The 17,949-nt window shown below is 39.3% G+C and overlaps 1 protein-coding gene across 1 annotated transcript in view; it reads right to left on the reverse strand.

The window, feature by feature from the left end:
• Positions 1-6,388, reverse strand: part of ITPRID1 (ITPR interacting domain containing 1) — a 33,171-nt gene extending 26,783 nt beyond the window's left edge. The window contains exons 1-3 of the mRNA XM_065627917.1: positions 6,357-6,388; positions 5,450-5,536; positions 4,655-4,857 (exon numbers count right to left, since the gene is read on the reverse strand). Of these exons, the coding sequence (XP_065483989.1) occupies positions 4,655-4,857; positions 5,450-5,536; positions 6,357-6,388 (322 nt within the window). The remainder of the gene's footprint in view (positions 1-4,654; positions 4,858-5,449; positions 5,537-6,356) is intronic.
• Positions 6,389-17,949: the final 11,561 nt, after the last annotated feature.

The raw sequence follows: 17,949 nt of genomic DNA on the forward strand, positions 1-17,949 counted from the left end.
AACACTGGAAAGCTACTGGAAGAAAACTTTATCCCAGCATGCTATCTCATTATTCTTACACTAAATCCAAAACAAAAGACCTTGCTAGCTACTAAGAAGAAAAGACTCTAACCACACAGAAAATGACCTCAAGTTCAGCAAACTCAGCATATGACTTTGTAATAACCATTTTTTAATTTAGGAGGAGAAGCTCAGTTTCATTCCTCCTTCCTTAAATCTGGTATTACATAGGCTGACAGAGTTATCTACATGGAAGATCTGGAGGGTCTTCAGTAGGCCCACAGTGGAATGAAGGAATGCAGAACATTTCCAGACCCAGCAAGAATTTTTCGATCAACAACTTTTTTTTTTTTCCCCTCACAGCAAATGGCAGAATTTGGAAAAAAAAAAAAAAAAATCAGGATTTTCAATGGAACAATCAAGACATCTGAAATTGCTTGTTTTTTCTCAGGAAAAATAAAAATGAAATATCATCATTGTCTACTTGGTCATATATTTAGATATTTTCCTCTTTTCAGATTTTGTCTCAAGTCTTGACAGTACTGCCTTTTCTTGAATTGAAGCTGTACTTCAGAGAATGTATCTAGCAATTTATATTTCATTTGTCTTCTAGGGGTTTGATTTGCTGTCTGATATATATCTCAAATGATGTGTGCATCTCTATCCTAGTTGACCTGTGGTGGTCACAGGACAACATTGTATCGTGGGAAACGGTGTCTACCTAATACACTCATCTCACAGAAGAGAGCAAGACTTAAAACTACAGCTCCATTGAAGGGGTTGCAGCAGCTGAGACAGACAGAAATGAGAATGAAAAATTTCCAGAAACAAAACTCTAAACCCCAAGTAGATTTAGATACAGCAGTATGAATAGGCAGTACTAAAATGTGGGTGGTTTTGTTTCATTTTTTGGTTGTTGTTTAGTTTTTAAGCATCAGATTGACACAGTTCAACACTTTGGAACTAAGATGTTCAGAAATGTTGAAATGTTTTCAAAGAATTTGAGGATCAGCATATTCAGAGATATAATTACTTTTCACTTCTGATTGTCAAGTGACTTTATTTCTTCAGTTAGGAAGTCAAATATCACTTCTAATGAGGTCAGTAAATTTTTCGCTACTGTTAAATGACAGGAATAAGCTTCGCTTTTAGATCTAGCTGAGAACATGAAAGTGCGACCAACGTTTTTGAAAATACACCTTATTTTTGTGAACTGAACCTTTTGAAAACTCTGACAATACTGGGGAAACAGCATCAAGTGAGGGTACCAATTAGTAAGTAACTCTATAAACAATCCACACCTATTTTAAAAGGTCTAATGAGCAGTGGAGGAGGCCTAGAAAACTACATTATTCACAAGAAAGGAAGAGCGAGGCAGAAACAGAAAAGCACTGCATTAGGAAATGAAAGAAATATGAAAGCGCAGAGGGATCACTCTGCTGTGGAAGTCCTTGGTCTCTCTCACCTCCCTCTCCTTTTTTCCTCCAGGTTTCTTGTCTTCTGTATTGTACCTATAGCCTTCCTCCTTATCTCTCACTTTCTCAGAGTAACACGTCGTACTAAATCAATTAACTAATTAATTAATTAATCTACTCAGCACTTCTCAGACCACACATGGAACACTGTGTTCAGTTTTGGTCCCTGCTATGCAAAAAAGACGTGGACAGGCTGGAGAGGGTCAGAGAAGGGACACAAAGATGAGCAAAGGACTGGGAAGGTGCCATGTGAGGACAGGCTGAGAGAACTGGGCTTGTTCAGCCTCCAGAAAAGACGGCTTAGGGGAGACCTTATCACTGTGTTCCAGTATTTAAAGGGTGGCTACAAAGAAGATGGAAACTCCCTTTTTAAAAGGAGACACATGGAAAAGATGAGGGGTAATGGGTGCAAGTTACTCCTGGAGAGATTCCAAATGGACACAAAAGGAAAATTTTTCATGCTGAAAACAATAATCCGTTGGAATAATCTCGGGAAAGTAGTGGATTCTCCAACAATGGAAACTTTTAAGATTCAGCTGGATAGGGTGCTGGGTCATCTTGTCTAAACTGTGCTTTGGCCAAGAAAGGTTGGACCAGATGATCTTTGTTGTCCCTTCCAACCTCGTATTCTATGAACTTCCTCTGTTGATTCAGAGAAATAGGAGAAAGTAAACTGACAAGGAGATAACTTACCAGGCATTCACTAACTCGGATTAAACTATTTATTCCTTTTCCATAGCTAGAGACAAATGAGAGTGATTCAGGCTGTATTTGCATTGAAATTTTTCAGTGATAATATACCAAACAGAGTGACTAAGTTAATCCAGCACATCTCTGGGAACAGTGGTTCAATAAAGTCTTGAAATCTCTAGACTGCTGCATGGTCTGTCTCATTTTGCCACTTCCATTTCAGTGCCCCAGTGAAGCAGCACTCTGACAGTAAGGAGTCTGAAGTTTCCTAAATTGTTCATGGAGAGGTAAATGCTCTGGAACATTTCTAGACCTGAACCTTCTACTTAATTTAGAGAGAAGAGTCTTTTACTGCAGGCCTTCAAAATCACCTGCTCTCCTCATTGCCATTATAGAGAATGTAGGCTTCTGCTTTAGAAGAGCTGGCTTCTTAGATGCCTGAAAATGTAGGTGCTGAAGGCAGAACGATTAGGTCTAGCTCTAGAGGCGCAATCCATTTTAAAATCTAATAACATGAATTTGCCACTCCTCCTTCTTGCTATACCTCACTGCAAAATCATCAGACAACCTAAGGTTGGCAAGATTGGCAAAAACCAGTTTACAAACAAATGCCACTTGAGGAATTCTTCAGATGTTTGTATGCTAAACCTGATACATTCCTTTTTAGCTATAAGTCCTCCCCTGGAATCCCAGCTATAGGAAGGTACTTGTGCATGATTACCTACATGGTCACTGAGACAGACTGGCTTCTTCTGAGAGGTGTTTAAAGCAGTGGCTGGATGGTCACCACAGGAGTTGCCCAACTCTCTCCATTTGCTATGGAGATAGAAAGACTACAATGATTAAGATCCTTGAGATGGTGCTTCAGCTAAATGCTTATGATTTGGTGCAATGAACCAGGCTGAGGTAAATTACCACATATATGGAAACACAGTCAGTGAAAAGATAAGAGATAAGCATCTCTGAAGGATGAATCCCACCTCTCTCGATTATATGTTCCCAGCTCAGACACATACTTAGGAGGCCTAAGCAGATGGTGTGAAAAGCCCCTCCCAAACTGTCAAAAGCAAGATAACATGTTTTGATGGACATCACACCCACCAGAAAAGAAATTAAAATCTTATCTTACTTCACAGCAACTCCCCCGTACAGATAAGCCATTCACATGCACTAAGAGTGTTCCCATTGAGGATGACTACAGGACGAGTCATTAAATTCACACCTTGGCTTACCACTACCTGCCTTTGCTGTGCAAACTCCTTCTCTCAGAGGCTCTTTCTCTGCTCTCATTCCCTCCTAGTTCTCTACCTTCTTCCCTGAGGTCTCCATCCACCACCCACTCATACTGGTTATCTCTAATCCCTCTCTTCCTCTCTCTCAGAGAAGTTAGAGAGAGAGAAAGTGAGAGCTGAGAAACCTGTTTGATGCGTCAGTTTGATGTAAATATTGAAATGTGTGCACAGGGCTTCCTATTAGAAAAAAAAAAAAAGAGAGAGAGAGGGAAAAAACACATTTTCCACAATGCTCTGACATTTCTGTTTCAATTCTCTTTCCATCCATACTGCTTCCTTAGTGTAATTTTAAATGGGAATGCACAGGCTATGCAAGAGATCCTGCTTCACTGAGCATCTTAAGTAGACAGAAGATTTCAAGAGCCATCTGGCTATCCTGTGCAGCAAACGAGGGGAAATGATGTCAAAATTGGACTTTTCAGAGGGGTGATATACCAACAAACTAAGAATGCTATTTTAACACAGATACATCTTTAGGGTGAGGACCTTGTATTCATTGCTCAACTGCAAAATACACAACACAAGAACTAAAACCATCTAAAGGAATAAAAATCAAGACTGAGTGCCTTAAATGGTGCGATTTTTTTGTACTTAAAATATGATCCTCATCTACATCTTAGAGCATATTTGAACCACAAAATTGTTAGGTTCTAGTTAGGGATTTGTGGGTCTGATGCACAATTTCTGGTACCTTTAGTCATAGGAAGTTAAGACCTTGCCATCTGTTCTCCACATTTCCCTGTGAGAGGCATCTTGAGGGAAAAAGGGAATGTGAGTCTACGTCTGGCCTAGCTGAGTTCAAAATTCTGTGTATTGGATTACACCACCAATGATGGTGGGTATGTGCTAACATGCTGCCGGTGAAGTGGCTGAGGCAATGGACTCATGTTCAATTCTGTAGCCTCTGTGACACCAACGACAATCTCTGGTGGTGGGCTAGGTCTTACAGGGGATGGGTGGCTATGTTTTAAAATGCCACAAGCTGGTAACTCCAGCACATAAATCAGAGTCCACAGATGAGGAGAGCTATACAGCATTTAACAAAGGCATATATGAGGATCTTTGATATTTGCTGAATACATGTCGCTTCTTCACACGTTTTGTAAGCCTCTTCTACTTGACCCCTCTCAGTCTCCTCTGCTATTTATTTTACCTTCTGGCTAAAATTCCTCCTTTTGCCAAAATGCCTCTCCTTACCATATAGATTTGGTCTCTCAATGTCCATCTGCTGCTTCTGAGCTTCCAAAAAGACTCGGATGTTGATCCCTTTTGCTACAGAAGCAGCACTGAGGAATCGAGGAGGGATTTTAGTGCAGACATCGGGTTCTTCTGTACCAAACCCCAAATCAAGAAGAATCTCCACCGGATCCTTTTCCCAGAGTGCCAGCCATTCGGTGATGCTATGCAGAAAACATCAGGATTATTTACACCACTGTATTAGTACCACTTTTATCTTGCAGTAGCTATTATATAGTATATGGTCTGGTTTCTGTTAAAGAATATTCTTCCCTTCTTTTACCCTCTTGTGGAGACTATTATTTAAGTGATAGTAGTCCTTTTCAGTCATGTTGTTAAGAGATTAATGCACGTTCCTGCCCCCAGAGGAATTTGGTGGCATGGGATCTAGACAGCTTAGCAAAAGGAACTTTAATAAAAGGTGTAGGTTCACAGCTCTGCAGGCTCACTTCTCTCTAGACGCAATACAGACAAGGCATGCTGCAGCTGCCATAGGACCTTGCAGTCTTTAACATTCCAGTGGATTCAAAGCCCACTGCAGTTGCAGGTAGCTTTCTGTTTGTACTGGTACAAACACATTTGAGATCAGACACCTGTTATTGAGAAGGCCTTTTTGATCTTGTTAAAATAAATGAAGACATGCTTTTTACAAACTAAGACCTTGAACTGCATATTCAAAATTGTACTCACATTCGTTGATCTCTAAATGGGCTAATTCCTTCTATTCCTGTCTGGGAATGCATGGAAATAACTAACCTCTGAGATGCACCAGTGAGCGAATGGGAAGAGCTGAGACTGCTGCATCTTGACATAACTGGACTTTCTGAAAACTCTTGCAGGAACCTGGTTGGAAAAAAGCAGCAATGAAATGTGTTTACTCACATGGTCCTCTGGGACATCATTATTATTTTTTTCCTAAAATAACCCTTTGGATTTTGTCTTGGTTTATAACGATACATGATAGCAGCGCCTTATAAGAAGAGTAGGCATGAGACTGTGGCAATACGTTTGTTCTCAAGAACAGTATGTTACAGTAGGTGTGAGAACGTAGGTGTGAGGTACCAGTAAATGCTAATTATAAAGGTGGCAGAATGGCTCACTTTTGACAGATGGTGAATCTTTGGGGAACCTTTAGGGAGCACAGTTTCTCTAGCCACCTACTGCAAGAGATATAATTGCTCTTAACAAAGTTTTGGAGAGACAAGGCACAATGAGTTGCAGCAGTAGGAGTGGCACCTGAGAATAATTCTGTGCTTCACTTCTCGTTGTGTTTGTATCTGCTCATCTGCAGAGACATAACTGCTTTTCAGAGCCCGCTCACTGCAAAAGGAACATCCTGCAGCATGGTAGTCTTTCTGTAACAGGGAAGATGATGTGCTTTTGTTACACCCAAGCTTAAGTTTACCTACACGTACCTATCAAGATCAGTAGCAAATTTTTATATACAGTGGAAGCATTGCCTTGATTTTTTTTTTTTTAATCATCTCAGGTTATCCATCAGCTCACATCTCAAACATGCCTTGAAGGATATGTAGATTTTTGAACTAATACTGTTGCTATCAGTTTGAGAGAAGAATAATAATTTAAAAAATCCTCCTTTTGTCATAAAGAAAAGAAGGAAGAAAGAATTTATACCAGATCTCTATCGGTGTCTGAAACGTACCTTCTGTAGCTTTGCACAGTCATTTGTACCATTTCTAGTACTGACAACGAAACTGCAAACAAGAAGAAATAAAAATAATTTATTATCTTACCTTCTTTACCCCCTCAGAATAAAAATGTGTCAAACTGGAGAAAAAAAACAAAGGACTGATTGCATTATATAAGTAAACATTTTAGTCCAATTGGCAGAGTTGCAGAACAATACGACTGATTGCATTATATAAGTAAACATTTTAGTCCAATTGGCAGAGTTGCAGAACAATACCATTGTGGGAAGCTCAATTCACAGTATATGTTAGTCACAAATAAATGCAATACACGTCAAAAGAAAGGGAAAATAGGTGCCTTCATATTTCATAGACCAGTAGCAGTCCAGTCTAAGCCCCTGCTATTTAAAATAAGCACTATGAATTGGGTTCCACCATCTGCTGCAGAGCCATTGAAGTTATTTATACAGAAAATATGATGACAATAGCTTTTAATCCCTGCCTTTTTAGTAAAAAAACCACATAATTTCAAATTCTCATTCCAACACACACTTGTACAACTTTTTGTGTATAACATATTTTCACGTGTAATTCACTGGAATGTTGTAAGTATTTTACTATTGATTTCTCTGGGCTTTGCATCATGCTCTCAATGTATTCGAGAGGACTGAGTTGCAGGACAATTGCAAATGGTTTTGGATGAGAGAATAGTTGTCCAAGAACTACTAATATTGTTTAATGGACTCCCAAGTGTGCTAATACCTATGAGCTGTTAGGTGCACATTTCATCATTTCATGATGATGAAATGGGAATAACATGCAAATATGTAGTGTCTGTAGTTGTCATTTCCCCTCCTAACACTGAAATAACAGGCATGTTGATCCTCTGAAAGCTGGGGCAGCATTTGCCTAAAAGCACAGTAGATATCCTTCCGTGTTCCACAAGATTAATATTTTTTTGTCTAGCTTTTAAAGGTTTCTTTTCTACTTAACAAAACTGTGTCGATAAAGAAGGATAAAACATCCTTTCACATTCTCTACTGGATTATTCCTTTGCTTGTAAATTCTAACACAAATTCCTTCTGTCTTACTCAGTGCAAGGATATCCATCCAAATTGAGAACATAAAGGTTACTGACATCCTGTAATTTGCTGTAGTAACATAAACCAGACTTTCTAGCAACAAACTGAGCATAATTTGAATAAGAATCAGCAACTTGTTGTATACCATTTCCTACTCACGTGCCAGCAGAAGCTGTAGATTCGCTATAAAAAATGCTTGAGAATGTAAAAAATAGGATCTGAACGTGAAAGTTAATACAATTTTTCCCTAGCAACACGTAAGCACTTCTCTCTGCAATAGAACATTATACCACAAACTCACTGCTGCTGTGATTTCCTCAATATCTCATATTGCAGGGACTGAATGAACACAAGCATTGCCAAATTAAAAACCTAGCACTGACAAACACAGGGCAGGATGTTGAGTACATAATTTAATTATAAGAAACTTGGTGTTTGTGGGAGGTATAGGAAGTAGTAGGTCACCAAAAAAATCAAGGACTGAGATTCATGATAAAATTAGCAGAACTTGAGAGGTTACTTCAAGTTGGGTGAGAAGCAGTAGCTGATGTGGCTGTACTGTCAAACCAAATAAACCCTGGGTATGACACCTTAACTATATTTTGGTGTAGGTTAAAGTAAGTTGAATTATCCTGTATTGCTATGAGTCAAGAACGTGCCAACATACCATTACCAAGGCTAAGCTATCCAGCCTGCTAAGTGACAGTAAACTGCTGAGAAGCATGTGTCCATGTAGTGACTTGGACAAATTTCATACTTGCAGGTAGTGCAAGATGGGCCATTTCACTCATGGTTAGAGTCTCCACTTCTTTCTCTAATGAGAAGACTCCCATAAGAAGCTCCTTATTAGAGAGCCTGGCATTTTGAAATATTAGAGATTGTTTTCTCCATATTTAAGGGGCCACAGAAATAGTAGTGGGGAGGGTATGGTATTTATGTTTCCTGATCTGTGTAAGTATTTTGTTCCTGACACAAAAAACACTGAATCTCATTACCAAACTGGAAGATAATTTGGGGGAAATAATGCCCTTTAGAAATCTGTCAGAAAACCTTATGAAAACAAACAAACACATAAAAAATACTTTGTAAACCAACTGTGGTGCTAATTGTTGCTCTGTTTACTGCACATCTAAGTGTATCTTTGCTTATGAATAATATGTTTTGCTAAGCAAAATGTGGCCTCTGATACTTGAGGGAAGATAAAGCATTTTAACCTCAGTAATCTCTGATTAACAGGAGACAAGATTAAATCACATACTGTTGAACTGCATCTCTTATTTGTGAACCCAACAAACAAAAAGTGCAGATATGGAAACACTGATAAATAATATTTGGGGCTTCCAAAAGCACTAAAAATGTGGACATTTTTAGGAATATTTGAGGAGCTGTGATATGACTTGGGCTTCTGTCTCCTTTTCTAGAAAAAAAATAATCTCTGAATTCACTATACTCAGCAAATCAGGAAAGCAAACAAGAACAAGCGAGAAATTCTGCATTTAGGTTAGGCAGAATTACCATCACCTGAAGCTTTTGTACCATAACTTCCCAGATCACTGTGCAAATCCATCCTAGAAACCTTCACTCATTCAATAGATGAAAATAAAATTCTGCCAGTGGAGAAGGTGAACCTAAGACTTTTCTATTGAAGACTTCATGTGAGAATCATCTCATAAAGCTCCAGAGAAAAAAAATATACAGTTTATCCATGAATATCAGCTTTTCCCAATAGTCCCTCTTCAGATGTCTGTTGTGCTTGATATTTTGTAGTTAAGTAGTCCTTATTAGAAATGACAAATAATGTTCTATCTTACCTGCCTGCTCTTGGCCTTGTAGTTTATCCTCACTGGTAGACAAAAACTGTAAGATAAAAAACATGAAAAAGACAACAAAATTAAATTGCCCAAAAGAACAGCTGCTCTTTCTTGATGAGAGACGAAGTGAGGGAGGCAGCCCGATGGGCAGACACAGCACACGGCATGCAGGGTATGGATGAACTGAGTAGGGACAGCTGGTAGAAAAATAGAGCCATAGGCTCATCTTCTCTCCTGCCTATGAACATCATGTACTTTCTCCTCAACATACATCAGCCTCTGTGAAGTGTTGAGGTTCAAATACTGTGTTTGTGCTTAAAGAAAAGACCATGAAATCTTAGCATTCTGCATGAGTAAAGCCTGTCACTTCTGAACTTAAATTTTACTAAAAATCTAATTAAATCAGCTTATCCAGGGCAGGAGCGAGAGGAATGGAAGCAAAAGCCTTTTCAGTGCATCACATAAGAGGCAGCTGTATGATAGCTTTCAGCCGATCCATGTCTGCACGGTGACGTGGTAATTATTAATGACACCAGCAATAATCGCCAGCCCTGCAATGCATGAGTTTGGCTGACTTGGCCTTACCCTGCCACTGGAAAATGCTGCTACAACTGGTACATAAGATTACTACCATATTTCGCTCGTCACTATGCTTCTAAACATCGTTCCTAAGGCTGTGTCTATTTTTGGGCTTCTCTGGTACAACCCCACCTCCAACCAAAGACTTCAGCTGCATTTGCTTAAGCAGCAAATGCATGAAGCCATACTGAAAAGGTCATGTGAAATACCGGTCTTTCAGACTTTATTTTTAACCTTAAGAAGGGCAGGAAGTTGAAAAAAATTAAAAAAAAAAAATTGGTGAACAAAATACATTCAAGTTTAAGTATGTTCAAGGTTAAACTGTATTACTCTATGGTAGCACATTGCCTTATGGAGTTGTAGGCATGTGTAACCACAGTTTGCACCATAAATCATGCCTATGTGGCAGCCTACATCTCCCTTGGGTCACCCAGCATTGTGAAATTCCCATGATGTAGCAGACAGCTTGATCAGAAAGCTATCCGGGCATACAATGGGAAATGCTATCCTTCAAAGAATACTGTGGAACTGAACAGAGCACTGAGATACATTTCTCATGAGGCACTCCATCGTAAGAAAGACACGTCAGTTCAGAATGAATAGTTGTGAAAGAGTATTTTGATGTAGTTCAACAAAATAAAAAGCTCATTCTTTGGTTGAAATCAGCCAAAGCAAAATACTTTCTTCTGAATTTTCAAGGGTCACGATTTTTCTACAGGAAACTTAAGTACTGCAGATGTATTTCCTATTGGAGAAACCAGGCAACGAATAATTAAGCAATAATGTGATCCAAACTTACAAAACATAAGAATTCAACCAGTGATTAATATTTTCTTCTATAGAGTCTTCTAAAAATAAAAAGTAGAACACTTAGTAAACTACTGCCAGATCAGTTTAGAGCAACTAACTACCTCATTGTATGGCTTCATTTTTGGTGAATCCTGGAACGCAGGAGAAATCTGGGGAGAAGAGTCTAGTAATTTCCATTAGTCATCTGAGGACTTTTTTTTTAAACCAAATTTGGAAAGTAAAATAAAATCCTGAATTATTAATTTGTCTCTATTATCTGCCAGTCCATATTCTGGAAGTATCTTGCAGTTCCCATGAAAATGGAAAACTAGCTTTTCTGATTTGGCATGAATGCATCCCAATGCATTGTTCCTGCATAGCTTGGAATGGGAGAGAAAATCCACCCTTGTGCAGAGGGAGTGTTATTGCCACCTTTTTACCAAGCAGGGTAAGCGCAGCACAAGTGATCAACCTTGTTTGCCCAAGGCCGCATGAGAAGCCTTGCAGCACAGCCGGGTACAGATCCCAGCTCTCCTGCCTTTCCATTCAGTTTTCCAACCTGAAGGTAAGCAAAGAGGGCTCAGAAATATTCAGCTTATTGCTGAAAAATGTTATGAGCAGCCTTCTTTTCCTTCGGGTCCAACTGAAGCCACCGAGACAATCAGTTTAAGGAGACACCTTGCTCTCTGTGACAAAAGAGAGAGGGAAGTGCTGGCCTGCAACATGTTTCAGTTGGACATAAGGTAAAGCAGAAGACATTTTCATTGCATTATCACAATTCAACTGTACAACTCTCATTAACACAGTGAGAAGACATGGAAAGACTGCAGCAATCAGAAGTCTTTACACTCAAGTCTTTAGAGATCTAATTTTGATTTGTAGAATACAGTATATATGGATTTGCAAGGTTACTCTGGTTTTTACTACACTACAGAGCAACAGTGTTGTTCTAAGACTGTCAATCTCTGCCTAGCTGTAACTCTGAAAGCTCATTACTGGTGTGATGAAGATTAAGTAAACCAGCATGTTTTCTCTAAATCAGTCTTTTGTGTTTCCTTTATGGTGAATGCAAGGAGTAAGACACCTCCACAGCAGTTCACCTGTGTCTGGAGGAAGATACAAGGAGCTCTTTGGAGGTGTTTTCTCCACTGACTGAAGAAGTAGTCTAGCCTTGGACCAAACATAGAGCTCTGGGACAGCTAGTGAGATGACCCTAGGTGTTAGGTGACATACCCTGACAAGTGGCACATTTACCCAGGCAGAAGTGAGAACGGTAGACCAAACGTGTAGTTTTGATGAAAACAAGATCAAATTTTGCAACACATGGTGATTTTCCCCCATCCAACGAAGACAAAGGAAGCAAAGTGCAACCAGAAGTGTTACACTGAGTATTGAGTACTGTAAGTACCCAACACTTACAAAGTAGCCTGGGGAAACAACAGATTCGTGCAAATTTAAGATTTTAATGGGAAATACAAACAGGTGCACAGATTCCACAAGAGCCTCTGTGGGCAAGAATAAAAGATTAAGAATAAAATTAAGATGGAGTTAGTGATGAAGAGCAAAGTGTGAATGTTCATCACTTGTACAAGCACACTAGTACAGAAAAAAAAAAAAACCCTGACATTGCCCTCAGTCACCATGGGATGCTCAGAATCTGCAGAAACCCTTTTTTCCCAGTCTTACCAAGCAGTGGTGGTCTACCGTTTTTGACAGTAGAGAGTCTTCATCTAGGTACGCCCATGATGCTCTGCTGCACAACAGAATCCCTTCCTTGTCCATCTCAAAGCTATGGCTGATCCTTTGGCCTGGACCTGATGCCAGCTCACAAATCAAGTCTGAAAACTAAAGAAAAATATATCCTGCCCTTACTTATCCTAAAGCATCAGCAGTGGTTTTAAAGTCTGCTGGTCAACAGAAATATCTAGTCATCATAATAGCAGGATGAGACTTTTTGAGGCTGAATTCCTTGGGCTAGTACTATGTAAACATGCATTCCTTCTTGAACAGGCAAGTCTCCTCTTTCTTTTTCACCTCAGTTCCCTGTGTGCAATACAAATACTGCCTCTTTCCAATATTATACATTTGAATGGTAAGATTTTTGACCAGCAGGAACTTGTACATTGATCAGTATAATAATGTGCTCTTTTTTTCAGTGTCACTATAACAAAAAATTTAAAGTCCTCTGACATGACTAACGTTGAGGTATCTTGTTACATAGCGATTCCCATAGCTTTCAGAAATTAACCTTTCTTCACATTTTCAGATATATTTGCAACCAAAAGTGAGCTTGGTATAATGCCACTGACATAGCTGTCCAGATGCTACCCATCAGATTGTAAAAACTGCTCCAGCAAACCAGTAAGGCACTATTCTCACAGCCGTCAATGCAATTATTAATCGCATCAAGACAGAGTTGTTCCTGAGGTGATGAGAAGAGGTGAGGAGAAGGGGGTGTATGTGATGAGGGATAGAAGCCAGGCTGTGTCAAAGACATTCAGAGAGAAAAATGGATTAAGCCCCAAAAGAACAGCTTTTAAGTGGTTTGGTATCAGCTGACATGGCAGTGAAAGGGAGCACCTATTAAATGCTGGTTTCTTAAATGAATCCTGGAGGATTTTTGCCTGACTCTGAGTGTGCTGGTTCAAGGAAGCCACATCTCAGCAGCCACTGACTGAAGAGATGTCTCCACTTAGCTTTGCTGAGATGCTTGATCTGCATGGCCTGGGACACTGCCACCAATTCCTGAGCAAAAAAACCTCATCCACCAAGGTGAACTACAGCCAAGAGAAGTGGTTTTATGACTCTCCTGGCTTGAAAACCCAAGGGAGCAATGTCTAGGTCTGCTGTAGTCACATGCAGCAGTCCAGATGTGACACCAGAGACAAAAGATTTTTACAAAGCCAACTATCAATGGTTGAGGTGGGGAAAAAAAATGTTTTCCTGTCCCTTTTGTGAATGTTCCAGGGACAAATAAACCGAGATACTCAATATTCTTGCAAATAATTTAGATTTTTAATAGTAATGAGTCATTTATCATTGGGTTGGTACACCCACTGATTTATTTTCTATTATTACCTTTTAGGAGACTATGAGACTAAAAAAAAGGCATGAGTAAAAGACTGAAAGAACAAGCTAGAAATCTCCTATGTTCAGACAATGAGATATACACCATGAGCTGTGTTTCTGAGTCCCCTGCCGTAGGGACTCCAGAGTCTTATTTATTTGCTGTGGCCTCTCAAAGTCCTTTCAACTAGAGTATTGCAGTTACAGAAGAATTGTGAGAAAATATTGCATTTGGTCAAAGAAAAAAATGCAAGGAAATGGAGCCTCCCATCTGTCAGAGAAGTTGCGAGGAAAAATACCTGGGCAGCAGAAGGAGATCAAAGAAAGGACCATAGTGTTTTTGGGGAGTAAGGGGAAAGAGTGAAGCAGGAAGACCATTTTTTCATGTTAGGATGACTCACAGCGGAGGAGACACAGTGACACACCTTTTCAGGGTAGGAAGTCAAAGTTCAGAGCTAGTTTAGTTGAAATTAGCTCATTTCCCAGCTGAGTAATCCACCAACCTGATTCTCCTTTGTCTGATGACTTGCATAGCCATTTACCGCTGGGCACAATGAGGGTAAGATGCTACAATGGGACTGAACTGTAAATGACACAACACGAAGGGCAATAAGGAGTTTGACCCTAGATGTGGGTACAGAGGTAACTTCCATTACATTTGATTAGTGCTATCACCATTAATTTCCTGTGCATAGACAGCAGAAGACATCCTTTTGATTTCAAATTAATTAACACATAATGATTAATCCGATAGGGTACATCTTTTCAGACAAGAGTGTCCTCTTGATCACAGTTTGGGTGCCAGCACCACTCATCATCTGTGTGTTTTAATTTCTAACTGCTCTCCAGAAGCAAATTTAGCTCTGCAAATCTGTCGATAGAATGAATGACTGGCTGGTTTCCATGTTCTGTGTGTTTTGTTCATTTGATAACATGCTGAGAACATCTTGGAAATAACTTTTTTTTTTCTTCTCCCCTTCTCCTCCAAGGAGGTTTCAAGGTAGAAACTGAGGACTCTGCATCAGTGAGAAATTTATACCAGCTCTTTACTACAGAATGCAAGAAAAATTTCTAAAAATTGAAAAACACATAAACCGTTTATGGCAGGTTCCCAGACAGATTTGTCTCACTTTGGTTGCCAGCATTTAACAGAACTATTCTCCTTGCCATCAACTACAGTAAAGTGTGTTTGTTTCACTGAAACAGGATCTTGAACTTCATCAGCTTCGCACCATATTCCTTACACTGTATGATACCTACTGGGTAGCGCTACTAATATTACTCTTCCCTTTCCATTTTTCAAGTGATTATTCAGTAACACTTGGTTAATATTTATCCATTTTCTTTAGATGTTTATGAATGCAAACATCTCCATATCCAGGTGCACCAATACTTGAGTAGACAGTGCACAGTTAATACTGAGAAATACGCAACTAAACTTGTGGTTATACAGATATGAATTAGGAGGTAGCAGCAAATCTCAGATACTTCTACTTAAGAAGGCCATTGAATTCTGAAGACATTCCATTTCTATACAAAAAAGTATTTGAGCATACTCATGGTGACTGGGCTGTTTCAATATGACAGCAGAACACTAAGTACACTTTTGCAATACAAAATGAAGAAAAAAAAAAGGATGGGATGTTTTTCTATTATCAACTCTACAAATTCATATATATTTAGTTTCTGAATCAATTGATGTGCTTAGGTAACCATTAAAAAAAAAATAAAAAAAGAGAATGGTAGTAAAGCAACAAAGAAGATACTATTACTGTGGAGAAATTTATGTGATATGGTTGTGTTTGGCATTCTGGCTTAGCTACACTTTCTATGGCAGCTACATCAGGGAGAGAGCTCATGGTATCCATCTACCCATCTCTGCTGCAGTAAACAAGAAGAAAGGTGCAGCTAGCACAGTGCTCTCAAGCAGGAACAACCACATCTTCTGGTCTGTAGCATTCACTCTTTTCAGTTGCCATTTACGGGGACAAACCACTGCTTGAAGACTGGGGACTCTTGTTTTCTCTCTGTCTCACTAGAAGCAAAAGGAGATGTCAAAAACCTTTTCAGTCTTCAACTTTAGTCCCGTCTTTGGGCAGCTAAAGGAAATTGAAGCCCCCTTTCCCCGCTCATCAATCTGCAAGTGGTTAAGCACACTGAAAACCTTGCTACTGTAGGAAGATACTAATTTTGTCTCTTGAGCATGCCTGTCGTTAGCATTGAAAGAAATGAAGGACACTTGGTTTGATATTCAAAGCACCCCTGGAACATCCATGTGAAAACTCACAAGTGAAGCGATTCCAGGGAATTAAGCTTTTCTGGAAGTGTGCCAGGTAGTGAAAGCTTGTAATAACACTTCAACCCTTCTCATGTGTTGGTAAATATAAATTTGGGTAGGTTTCTCTCTGTGTGAACCCTTTGGTAAAATTCCTACTCAGAGACCACAATACCAACTTATTCTGCTCTTTCCAAAGTAGAAGTCCTAGGGCTGCTTGATACAATAAGTGTTGTTCACTGTGAATAACTAAATTGGAAGCTGATGGTATCATCATGCTACATTTTACACAGAACTATGAGCTCACTCTTAATTGAGAAGAAAGGTAATAGGTAATGCTAAGTAAAAATAGCTAAAGACGTTTCTATTTGCAACAGCATAAGACTGTGCTGAAGAAGGAGAGCAAGAGTTGTATTTTAAACCTCTCCGATACATAACGAAAAGTGCATCAATTCAGTGCACAGGTTCTCACAGCAAGGAAACAAAACAATAGTGAAAACACTGATAGCAGCAATAATTTTGCAATACACTCAGTTTGAGTCTGTTGTCTTTGCTAAATAAACACACCCTGCTTGGTCAAAAGAGACAGCCTATGAAGCTATGAAAGAAATCACAGCTCTTTAAATCTGGAATTAAGCTCTTTTAGATGGAATTAAATACAGAAATTTAAAATATATATAAATTATTTCCCACATCATATCTTACAGATCAGAAGAGGAAAAAAAAGGCTTTCTAAAATTTTTAACCACTAAAATGAAAAAAAACCTATAAGCTCCAACCTGTATGGCTTGATCCAGCTGTTAATACAAAGAAATACTTGCAGACTGGTGCATCTGTGCCTCTGCTCTGCCCCAGACCCAGCATCTGAAAAACTGGAGGACAAGAACTGCTGTTCTTGGCTTGGCTTTCCATCCCCATTTTTTTTTTTTTTTTCAAAGATACCAGGAAGGGCAAGGAAAGGCTGTCTGCCAAGAACTGGTGTTTAAGTTGGTAGTTCAGACGGATGACTGTTTGTTTAGCCTCTGGGCAAAGGAAAAGCAGAAATCAGGACTAGCCTAGTTTTTAAGGATGGGAACTCTAGAAAAAGACAGGATGGGAAAGAGAGAGTGGAGAAGTCAGGGCAGCGATAACTGAAACAAGGGGAAGAAAAAAAAAAGCAGCAAAATCCAGAAGTTGCTTCAGTTGCTTTCATTTCCAAGAAATATATCGCTATCCCTTTAACTCTGCATGCCTCTTTGGCACATGTACCAGGGGAAGGATTACACTTTACTAAGGAAGTAATGCAAACTTGTCTTCATTTGGTTACCATGGATATGGCACTATGTGAGACAAAGCCTCCCATTTGCATTGCAAACAACCAGGAGCAGTGAAGGACACCCAACTTGATATTCTGGCCACAGTGTCCCAGGTTCTTCCTCCTGACTGATCACAAGTAAAACAATCAACAGCTTTGGGCCTGCACTTGGTACCTAGAGAACAAGGGTAAAGGATGTTGTATTTCAGATGAAGAAGAAAGAGGCAGGATCATGCACATCTGCAGCACAAATGGGATTTCTTGTGCTACCTAATGTGAAATAGCTAACAGATAGGGATGGCGATCATTTAGCTTTGCAGCTCTTCCCCCCTGGGGTACTAGAACTGAGTCAATATGTTGTTAGTCTGGAATAAGTGATTTCCACAAACACTGGAATGGAATAGAAAGTGGCCAAGTCTTATGATTGCTGGGTTTTTATGCAACAGTTTTTATCTAGCTGAGTGTCCTCTTCATTCTGCAGAAGTACTGGATAAAGTACCTTAATTTTATACAAAATCCAGTTAAATAAGCAAAATGAACAATCTCTTAAGCAGACCTAGTGGGAACTTGCACAGTACAGTTAATAATGAAGAGAGAAATTGTCTTGTTTCCCTAAAACAAATTGCAGGTGATTGTTTGTCTATTAGATTGCTAGATTATCAGTAATTCTTTTTTATTGCTTTAAGCTCTGCCAGATACATAGTCACACAT

This window comes from Caloenas nicobarica, chromosome 2 (genome assembly GCF_036013445.1).
Source record: "Caloenas nicobarica isolate bCalNic1 chromosome 2, bCalNic1.hap1, whole genome shotgun sequence".
Classification (NCBI taxonomy): domain Eukaryota; kingdom Metazoa; phylum Chordata; class Aves; order Columbiformes; family Columbidae; genus Caloenas; species Caloenas nicobarica.